Genomic DNA, 11,769 nt, shown 5'->3' on the forward strand with positions numbered 1-11,769 from the left:
GGGTGAGCATTCCCAGAGACAGCCAGGTGGAACTTACATCCCTTTATAACCTTGCTCAGAAGTCGTCCACTGCCATTTCCACCACATTCTATTTGCTGAGGCAATCACATGAGCACCACCCTGGCTCAAGGGGAGGGGAAAGAGACCTCACCTCTAGACAGGAGGCAGCAAGAGGCTGAAAGAGCACCTGGGACCAGAAATATTTGGAAAATTCAATGCCTGCCACAGACAGTAAGTAAGTGCTGGACTCCTCTGGCACTGGGGTACAGAGAAAATTGGACACAGTCCCAGCCTTACGCAGCTCATATTCCAAAAGGTAAGATGGATATACAGCTGGGCTACATGGCATCAAGGAGGAAGTGCACAGAGATTTTTTTTTTTTTTGAGACGGAGTCTTGCTCTGTCGCCCAGGCTGGAGTGCAGTGGCGCCATCTCGGCTCACTGCAAGATCCCCCTCCAGGGTTCAAGTGATTCTCCTGCCTCAGCCTCCTGAGTAGCTGGGACTACAGGCACTCTCCACCATGCCCGGCTAATTTTTTGTATTTTTAGTAGAGACAAGGTTTCACCATATTGGCCAGGTTGATCTCGAACTTCTGACTTCAGGTGATCCGCCCGCCTCGGCCTCCCAAAGTGCTGGGATTACAGGCGTGAGCCACCGTGCCCGGCCAAGATTTTGTGTTAAAGTTAGTGGAGTTGGTTATGTGCTGGACACCATTCTAGGTGCCTTACATTTAACTTTATGTCAGTTTTATGAACCAGGTACAAATCATAATCGCCATTCTACCTGGGAAGAAACAAAGGCACAGAGAGGTGAAGCAACTTGTCCACAGTCACACAGTGGTAAAGTGCCAGAGCCCGGACTCAGCCCAGGCAGTCCCACAATGGAGTCTGTGCCGCTCACCACGACACCACCTCACCCCTCTTCTCAGATGCCCCCTCATGGGATGCACCTCCTTTCATGGACCTCAACACCTCTGCAGGGAACATGGGCCTGGGTGACTGCACTCTGTCCCTGGGGAGTGAGGAGGGTTCTACCAGGTGGTTTCATTTCAATCACTGTTTTCTGTCCTTGGGGGGTGGGAAGCCCAGAATGGCACAGTTCAGCTCCTGGTCCTATCAACTCACTCTCATCCAGGGCCGATTCCAGAGGGGTGGCCGGGAATGAGGGGTAGGGGCTGCTCTGCTGAACAGGAAGGAACACTGCGTCCATTCTCTTTGTATCTGGGGATCCCCAGAGAAGAATGTAACATGGTATGAAAGAGTGGAATGCCAGCTTCTAGGGGAGCCCCAGCGTCCAACAAGGGCACACACTTTGGGAGTCAGCCAGGCCTGGCCCCAATTCCAAGCTCCTTCACTTCCAGGCAGGATGACCCTGTGCAGGCTACTTCACTGCAGTAACCCACAGTTTTCCCTTCTGTACGTGGGGGGGATATTTTCTCACATGACTTCCCTGATGTGAAATGAGAGAACACATGTAAAGCACCTAGCATGATCCTGCCACGTAGTAGGCAGTCAGTGACCGTCTCTCCCTTTGGCCAGGCCTCCTGGTGTGTGCCCAGACCCAGATCCTGTCCCCCAAGGAATCTGACCAACACACTGCAGTGTGGGGCTTTCACCTCTCGTTTCTATGCACTCTACCACTAGTGATGTGACCTAAGATTATTGTATCATTTTGGCAGCCATATCCCTCAGTGGTTCTCATCAACTGAAATCCTACAGTTCTTTCCACAGGTAGCAGCTGATTCTCAGTGTCCTCCCAGCGGCCATCATAAATGACCTGGCTGCAGTGATAGTTGTGCTATTACAGAAATAGGGAAAATCCCAGGCCACTTCCTCCACACCTCGGGACCTGTTTCCTTCCACACTAAAGGCTTGCTCAATACCCCAGCAAAGGAGGGATGGGTAAGATTCAGAACCCAGGCCTCCCTCACCCTCCCTCCGATGAGCTCTATTCCTGAGGGGTATTGTCCAGCCATTTGCTCCAGGGAGAAAGATACGAGACGCTCAGTTCCTACTTGGTGATGAGAAGGTGACTGAGAAGGGTGTGTCTACTTCTTCAATGCGGCTCTGCCTCCCAGCCTAGAAACTGACTGAAATAACAACCAACAATATTAAAGGTGGGATGTGGGTGGGAGGTGGAAATCTACATTCACATTGGAAACTAGAGTGTTGTCACGGGCTGTCCACATGCTGCGAGCATTGAACGTGATGCGTTGCCAGAGCTCATGTGGGCTGGAAAGAAGGCACCACCGGGTCACTGCAATCAATGCATAGCTTCCCTTCTGGGAATGGACTTAGTGATCCTGGAAGGGAGGTGCAGATCCTGGCCGGATGAGGGCAGCCATCAGGCTTTGCACATTGACTTTATGTGCTAAGTGCTTCACGTGCTTCATTTATTGAGTCATCACTACAACCATGCCAAGTAGCAAGATCCCACTTCCCTTATCAACAAGGAGACAGACGTTCCAGGAAGTACAGGAACCCGTAGCGGGGCTGAGGGCTGGCTTGATGTTCCCCATGGACTCAGGGGACTGGGGAAAGGGGCGTTAGTGTTTAATGGGAGTTTCATTTGGAGATGAAAAGGTTCTGGAGAGGGATGGTGGTGATGGTTGCATAACAACATGAATGTACTTAATGCTAGTAATTTGTACATTTCCAAATGGTTTAAATGATAACTTTTTTATTCTGTATACTTTACCACATAAAAAAGGTGGGGAGAGGAAGGCAATCACTGCTAGGTTGCTGTGGTACCTCTGCAGGTATATATAAAGGTATCAGGAAGAAAAAGCTAAAATACTCACTTACAGTCTCCCATTGCTTTGCTCCAGAATCCACACACCTGCTCTGTCCCTGCAATGTACATAATTAAAAGAATGCAGGTGCTCAGGCTGATTGAATTGAGCCCACTTCCGTCTCAACTACTGCTATATTCCAGATGGGATAATATGGTCAACCCAAAGTTCTGAGTCTGAAGCATAGCATGCTATGATTATGCCTGTGAATAGCCACTGCAGTCCAGTCTGGGGGACAGAAACAGACCCGCATCTCTTAAAAAAAAAACAGTGCGGCCAGACGTGGTGGCTCACACCTGTAATCCCAGCACTTTAGGAGGCTGAGGCAGGTGGATCATGACGTCAGGAGTTCAAGACCAGCCTGGCCAACATAGTGAAACCCCGTCTCTACTAAAAATACAAAAATTAGCCAGGCATGGTGGCAAGCACCTGTAATCCCAGCTACTCGGGAGGCTGAGGCCGGAGAATCGCTTGAACCCGGGAGGCGGAGGTTGCAGTGAGCCATTGCATTCCAGCCAGGGCGACGACGAAAGACTCCATCTCACACAGACACACACACACACAAAAATGCCATCAACACTGGTGGAGAGGAGGTACTGGCACCAACCTGAGCCTTTCTTCTTTTTAAAAATTATTTATTTATTTGTTTTAGAGACAGGTCACACTATGTTGCACAGGCTGGTCTCAAACTCCTGGGCTCAAGCGATCCTCCAACCTCAGTGTCCCGAAGTGCTGACATTACAGGCTTGAGCCACTGCACCTGGCCTAGCCTTTCTTCTTGAGGTCATCAGAAGGGTTGAAAGACACTTGAAAATAACATCCTCACACTGTGATGCCAACATATTTAATCCTGCATCTGTGAAGGTAAAGTGTTCTAGCAGAGGGTCCGGTTCTCACTGGGCAGCCCTGTTGAGGACAGCAGGAACTGCAGGGGCTGGGGCTATCCAATGACCAAGAGAAGAACAATTAGAGTGGACAGAGCTCAGAGCCCTGCACGTGCGCATGTTGTTCCCCATGTCCCCACCCGACTCTTGTTGCTTTTTGCTGCACTGTTGGGGAGACCCGCTTTCTACTGAAGCTCACTGACGCCATGTCAGGCTCCCCTCATGGACTCTGGGCCTTGCGGAGGGCCACCGTGGTCTGTGGCAGGTCAGAGCATGTAACTAGAGCACACAGCGTGTGGCAGCTGAAAGCTGGGGGGTGAACACGCAGTTGGTGCTTCCTGATGCTGGGCGCAGCAGCTTGGAGTCAGCTCCAGATGCCGCCCAGTGACAGCGGGGCTGTCGGAACCTGCAGCTTGGTGGCCTGCAGCCAATTCCAGTCTGCAAACTTGTTTTGTTTGTCCTGTAAAGTGTTTTAAAAATGTAAGCCTATTTCTGAAAATTGAGAGATTTCACATAAAATTCCACACTTCTAGCATCTCTTTAAAAAAAAAAAAAAGCTGATGCGATGGCTCAGGCCTGTAATCCCAGCACTTTGGGAGGTCCAGGTGGGCAGATCACTTGAGGTCAGGAGTTCGAGACCAGCCTGGCCAACATGGTGAAACCTGGACTCTACCAAAAATACACAAATTAGCCGGGCTTGGTGGTGTACTCCGGTAATCCCAGCTACTTGGGAGGCTGAGGCAGGAGAATTGCTTGAACCCAGGAGGTGGAGGTTGCAGTGAGCCGAGACGACGCCTTTGCACTCCAGCCTTGGCAACAAGAACAAAACTCTGTCTCAAAACAAAACAAAACAAACAAACAAAAACCAAAAAACAAACCAAAGACAGAAGAATTACAATACAACTTTTAAAATTTAATGTAATTTTCATGAAGACAGAATTGAATGATACAACTCCTTCTTTCTTCTCTTTTTTCTTTCTTTCTTTTCTTTCTTTCTTTCTTTCTTTGTTTCTCTTTCTTTCTTTCTTCGTTTCTCTTTCTCTTTTTTCTTTCTTTCTTTTTTCTTTGTTTCTCTTTCTTTCTTTCTTTCTTTCTTTCTTTCTTTCTTTCTTTCTTTCTTTCATTCCCTCCCCTCCCCCTCACCCTCCCTCCCTCCCTCCCTCCCTTCCTTTTTTGTTTTCCTACAAGGTCTTGCTGTGTTGTCCACATTGCAGTACAGTGGCAAGTTCTCGGCTGACTGAAGCCTTGACTTCCCAGGCTCAAGTGATCCTCCCACCTCAGCCTCCCAAGTAGCTGGGACCACAGGTGCATGGCACCAGGCCTGACCAAGTTTTTATTTTTTGTAGAGATGGGGTCTTGCTATGTGGCCCAGGCTGCTCTCCAACTCCTAGATGCAAGTGATCTTCCCGCTTTGGCCTCCAAAGTGCTAGATTATAGGCATGAGCCACCACGCTGGGCTTGCAAACATTTATTGAGTGAATGAGACATTCTTCAGCACTAAGTAAAGTTGATGGCCTCCTAAGGGATTAGATTAGAAACTCCCACAGTCAGATGTGGGCAGAAGATGAGGAGGCAGCCTCGGAGACTGAGAGGAGCTGCCAGTGAGGACAAAGAAAACCTGCTGCACCGGGATGAACCCCACACTCCTCAGCAGAGCGTGGGCTACCCTGGGCCATCTGCCTGCATTCAGCACTCCGTGGAATTTGTACCATGATTAGTGTGATTCCCAGTGGCCTAGTCCAAGATTTTCTGTTCTTTGTGATGCTATTGCATCATGGATTAACCCAAAAGATGATCTCAGAGATGTGTTCTGTAAGATCCTTCATGGATTTAAAATAAAATTGTCGATGAAAATCGGAGGCATTTCTCTGACCAGTTTCCTCTTCCCTTAAAAGAGCATCTTGCAGCTTTGTATGGTGTTTAATCTAATACACTTCAGCTGCAGTCCCCAAATTAGGGGTCCTTCAGTCTTGGAGACTATGAGGGAGCCTCTGCAGCCAGGGAAAATGCTCCCCGTTATGGGGGGAAGGGTAAACCAGTAGGGAACACAGCACAATCCCAGCCCTACTGGGAGGGGCGGGAGGGAGGTGTTGCCGTCACCGTGTTAAGTCGATGTTGAGAAACGTTTTAACATCTGGAGCTTTCGTGGGTGGAAATGTGCCTCCAGTCACAACTCCGCATAGCACAGCACAACTTGTGCTATGCATTCGCAGATGTGTTTTCTGCACATATTCTAATGCACTCTCTCTCACACACATGCACACCAGATTTTCCTCCCTGCCTCCAAAATGGGAAATATCTCCTTTACCGCATGATTTTTCCTCTTAATACATTACAGACTCTTTCCATATACGTGAAGAGCGTAAAAAAAAAAAAAGAAGAAGAAAGAAAGTGTGGCTGGGCACAGTGGCTCATACCTGTAATCCTAGCATTTTGGGAGGCCAAGGCAGGTGGATCAGTTCAGGTCAGGAGTTCGAGACCAGCCTGACCAACATGTTGAAAAAAATACATCTCTATTAAAAAAATACATACACACAAAAAAATGTCTAGGCATGGTAGAGGGCACCTGTAATCCCAGCTACTTAGGAGGCTTAGGTGGAAGGATCACTTGAACCTGGGAGGTGAAGGTTACAGTGAGTTGAGATCATGCCACGGCACTCCAGCCTGGGCAACAGAGCAAGACTCCTGTCCAAAAAAAAAAAAAAAAAAAAAAAAAGGAAGAGATGGGGGGAATGCTTCATTAAAGCAGATTGTTTAAATACATTGTGATTAATCCATACAATCAAACTCTAAAGATCTATCTTAAAGAACAAGGCACCTCTCTGTGTACTGAAATGTACTGCATGTACGTTTGTACTGAAATATAAGCATAAGCAAGTATGTATTCTCTATGTATGTGGAAAGAGTCTGTAATGTATTAAGAGGAAAAATCATGCGGTAAAGGAGATATTTCCCATTTTGGAGGCAGGGAGGAAAATCTGGTGTGCATGTGTGTGAGAGAGAGTGCATTAGAATATGTGCAGAAAACACATCTGCGAATGCACAGCACAAATGCTTACTAATGGAGAGCAGGGGTGCTGGCCAGCTTCTACTCTCTCTGTCGTGTGTTTCCATTGTGTTTGACTTACTGATAATTAGTTCACATGACTTTCGTAATCCTAGAGAGGGGACAGCATGTGTGAAGGTCTGAAGCAATAGAATGCGTTTGGGGAAATACTAAAATTGGCCCAAAAAGGGAAAAAGGATGGCAGGAAGAGATGAGAGTGGAAAGGAAGGCGGCAGGCAGAACGCAAGCAGCCAACCAGATTGAGTCGGATTTGATGTGTATTCTAAAGCATCTTGTTTGATGCCGAGGTTGGAAGCATGTCACAATGAGTCAACTAAGCAATAACTAGAATATTATTGATTCCAGAAAGCTTTCTCCTATTTTAACTCTATTTTCAGAACTTCAAGGTCTATGAATTGTTACCCACCTATATAATGAATTAAATTTAACTAAATCCTAGTATTGTGAAAAATTAGTTTTTCACCATTTCTGTTTACTCTTATACTGTCCTGATAAACATATGAATATAATGAGTATGGAATAACCAGTAGTAGAGATTGTCCTCTCCTTCATTCATTCATTTGACAAACATTTAATGAGCACCTACTATGTGCCAGGCTCTGTACTAGGTGCTAGGCATTTATGTGTGAATAAGACAGAGGCAGTTTTTTCTTCCCTCATGGAACTTCAATTCTATTGGCCTATTGTTCTTTCTCATATATCTTGTAAGGGAAGATTTATATTAGTAGTCTACAGAGCATCTATTTAATCTTTTTCTTTTGTCACACCCAGGCACTGTCACAGGGCAGGACAAAGTCTTCAGTAAGATTGGAGAGCACGGTCATTGCCTGGGCGTTTATCTGTGTCCAGTATAACTCAGGTCTGTATTGAGCTGCTCATTTGCTAATACATTCCACCTGATTAAGGTTCGTGGTGTTTCAGAAAAGGCAAAAGAAATGCTCCGGACAGGCAGGTTCAGAATTTGAACCTGTCAAACACAACTTTCACTTGTAAAAGGATAGATTTCTGACTATTCAGATTTGAAAAGGCAATTTAATACCATTTTACAAAACAAAAAGATGATTGCATATTATAAGTGGAAATGTAGAAGATTAGTACCAAAGCATGCCAGACATGACTGTACATATTGGATTTAAAGCCAGTTTCTGAGTATTCAATAGCTTCTTATCCAATCTGTGGATTTTTTTTTGTTTGTTTGTTTTCTGAGAGGGAGTCTCACTTTGTCACCCAGGCTGCAGTGCAGTGGCACGATCTTGGCTCACTGCAACCTTCACCTCCCGGGTTCAAGCGATTCTTCTGTCTCAGCTTCCCGAGTAGCTGGGACTACAGGCACAGGCCACCACACCTGGCTAATTTTTGTATTTTTAGTAGAAGCGGGGTTTCACCATATTGGCCAGGCTGGTCTTGAACTCCTGACATCGTGATCCCCCTGCCTCAGCCTCCCAATGTGCTGGGATTATAGGCGTGAGTCACCATGCCCGGTCAATCTGTGGATCATTTAAAACTCAATTTTATTTCCTCTTGATAAGAGTCAAGGAAAGAAGGGAGAACTTAATTTTGAAGATGAAGGAACCATAATTCCTTTGGGGTAAAATTTAAAAGATTGTTTCTCACAGACCCTATAACATAATCCATAATTCCTTTTATGACTCCTTTTAATTACCTTATTATTTTAAGTATGCTTTAAAGGACAGTATTTGACTAATGGGTTCCCTTTAACTGAACTTGTTTTTAGTTCTGATCTAATACTCCTTTTAAATGGATCAAGTCAAGACAGAATGCTTGTGACAATGGCGATTGAGATTGAACAACTTTTGGCAAAAGTAAGTGTTTTAAAGGACTGTATTTGAGTAATGGCTTCACTTTAACTGAACTTCTTTTTAATTCTGATCTAACACCCCTTTTAAATGGATCAAGCCAAGACAGAATGTTTTTGACAATGGCGATTGATGCTGAACAACTTTTGGCAAGGGTAAGTGCTTTCTGTTAAATGGTTATTTTGCAAATAACTGTGTACTTGTGAGATAGAATCCTGGATTATATTAAGACAGACATGTTTAATGAGATTACCCATTCCATTCAAGATGTGTGCCTCTCCAGGCCACCTGAATTTTGATGACAGCCATTCTCAGGTCATATGATGTTATTTTGGTCTTTATGGATTATGTGGGTGAAATGCTGAATTCTTACTTGTACTCTTTTTTTTTTTTTTGAGATGGAGTCTTGTTCAATCACCCCAGCTGGGGTGCAGTGGCGTGATCTCGGCTCACTGCAAGCTCTGCCTCCAGGGTTCAAGCAATTTTCCTGCCTCAGCCTCCCAGGTAGCCTGGATTACAGGTGCCCACCACCATGCACGGCTTATTATTGTATTTTTAGTAGAGACGGGGTTTCACCTAGTTGGTCAGGCTGGTCTTGCACACCTGACCTCAGGTGATCGGCTCGCCTCAGCCTCCCAATTACTTGCTGTCTTTTTTGTTTTTCATTTTGGTTTGTTTTGCTGTCAACCAAAAGGGGATATAGGCAGAAAATTTGCTTTTAGCTGTTTACAGTGCTTTGTAAAATATTTTGATTTTTTCCCCTTTCTCTGTAGCTCACTGGTAATAATAAAATGGCAGAATGTATCAGCAGTGCAGGTGTCCCCCTCCGTGAATGCGGCCCTGATGCATACATTATAGATGTAGATACGTATTGCAGGTGATATGTTGGGCTCGAGACTTTTTTGTTATTGCAGGATTTTTTTTTTCTTTTTTCTTTTTTTTTAATCGCTGCATAGGATATGTGCACATGTATTTACGGGGACAAAGAGAAAAATCTGACAAAATAAATGCCATGCTATAGGGACTTGCTTTACTTTTTTTTTTTTGGATCAGCATTATAAAATTCTGAAAATATCTAATAGCTCATTGTTTTTCCTGGTGAAGTTGAGTAATATTCATCACTGGGTACATATACTTCCACTCCGGGAGACCTAGCTAGCTAGCTGTAACAGTGAACCAGCCAATGGTCACGTATAGATAATAACACAGTGGGTTAGAGTGTACTTTCATCTGGCTTTGAAGATAATATGGAGGGGGAATGATTTACTATATTTAGTATATTGTTTGAGAAAACATTAAATGTATATGCACCAATAAAACTAAATAAACTCTTAAAGATGTATATGGAAGGTGTGTTAAAAATACAGTAGTACAAATAGGAAGACAATTTTTCTGTGTGTGTGATAGGGTCTCTCTGTCACCCAGGCTGGAGTGCAGTAGTGCAATCACAGCTCATTGCAGCTTTAACCTCCCAAGCTCAAGCAATTCTCCTACCGCAGCCTCCCAAGCAGCTGGGACCACAAGCGCATGGCACCACAAGTGGCTAATTTAAAAAAAAATTTTTTTTTTTTTTTTTTTTTTTTGAGACGGAGTCTCGCTCTGTCGCCCAGGCTGGAGTGCAGTGGCCAGAGATCTCAGCTCACTACAAGCTCCGCCTCCCGGGTTTACGCCATTCTCCTGCCTCAGCCTCCCGAGTAGCTGAGACTACAGGCGCCCGCCACCTCGCCCGGCTGGTTTTTTGTACTTTTTAGTAGAGACGGAGTTTCACCGGGTTAGCCAGGATGGTCTCGATCTCCTGACCTCGTGATCCGCCCGTCTCGGCCTCCCAAAGTGCTGGGATTACAGGCTTGAGCCACCGCGCCCGGCCTAAAAAAAATTTTTTTTGCAGACACAGGGCTTTGCCCTGTTGCTCAGGCTGGTCTCTAACTCCTGTGCACAGGCGATCCACCCACCGTGGCCTTCCAAAGTGCTGGGATTACAGGCATGAGCCACTGTACCCAGCTGCAAATATTTTTAACATTGAGAAAATTCAGCAACTATTTCTTTCTTTTCTTTCTTTCCTCCCCTCCCCTCCCCTCCCGTTTCTTTCTTTTTTGACGAAGTTTCGCTCTTGTTGCCCAGGCTGGAGTGCAATGGCACCACCTCCACTCACTGCAACCTCTGCCTCCTGAGTTCAAGCGATTCTCCTGCCTCAGCCTCCCAAATAGCTGGGATTACAGCCGCCACCACGCCCTGCTAATTTTTTGTAATTTTTAGCAGAGACGGGTTTTCACCATGTCGGCCAGGCTGGTCTTAAACTCCTGACCTCAGGTGATCCGCTCATCTCGGCCTTCCAAAGTGATGGGATTACAGGTGCGAGCCCCAGCACCCGGCCCACCTGAATTTTCTTTTTTCTTCCCCAGCCGCGTTACCCTCCTGGTGGAACTCTCCTGTGAGGACAACCAAGGCCTGAATGTGGGCGGGGGAGCACCTCGGGGTTTGCCCAGGCAACCAGCCGGCCCTGGTCCAAGGCATCCTGGAGCGAGTGGTGGACGGCCCTGCGCCCCACCAGACAGTGCGCCTGGAGGCCCTGGACGAGAGCGGCAAGCCCCAGGCCAGGGAGTCAGTGCTGCCTGGCATCCTCCGGCCACCCCACCTGGCTGAGGGGCTGGACCTGGGCCTGCCGGTAACAGCCATCCCTGCCCTTCCTGCTGAGAGGGTGGGCCGCCAAAGCTTATGCAAAAGCAGCCGAGGAAACAGTCCCAGCCCATAAGGCATGGCCCCCTGGCCTTAGTTTCCCCAGTGATAACGACACCGCCAGTGTATCCCCCTCAATTCAGTGGTCAAAGTCAGAACGTGGGATCAGCTGGGCGTGGTGGATCCCGCCTGTAATCCCAGCACTTTGGGAGGCCGAGGCGGGTGGATCACTTGAGGTCAGGAATTTGAGACAAGCCTAACCAACATGGCGAAACCTCTCTACTAAAAACACAAAATAAATTAGTAGGGTATGGTGGCGCACGCCTGTAATCCCAGCCACTCGGGAGGCTGAGGCACGGGATTACAGCCACCAACACACATGGCTAATTTTTGTATTTTTAGTAGAGATAGGATTTCCCCGACTTGGCCAGGCTGGTCTCAAACTCCTGACCTCAAGTGACCCACTCACCTCGGCCTCCCAAAGTACTGGGATTACAGATGGGAGCCATTGCCCCCAGCAGTCTCTGAATTTT

General features: G+C 46.6%; 1 protein-coding gene across 1 annotated transcript; it reads left to right on the top strand.

Annotated features, from left to right (window-relative positions):
* The first annotated feature begins 10,886 nt into the window (after positions 1-10,886).
* On the top strand, positions 10,887-11,487 carry LOC116271026 (nitric oxide synthase, inducible-like). The gene has a single exon (XM_031657427.1). The coding sequence runs from the start codon at positions 11,013-11,015 to the stop codon at positions 11,310-11,312; it is 300 nt and encodes a 99-aa protein (XP_031513287.1). The 5' UTR covers positions 10,887-11,012; the 3' UTR covers positions 11,313-11,487.
* Positions 11,488-11,769: the final 282 nt, after the last annotated feature.

This window comes from Papio anubis, chromosome 17, assembly GCF_008728515.1.
Source record: "Papio anubis isolate 15944 chromosome 17, Panubis1.0, whole genome shotgun sequence".
Taxonomy (NCBI): Eukaryota; Metazoa; Chordata; class Mammalia; order Primates; family Cercopithecidae; genus Papio; species Papio anubis.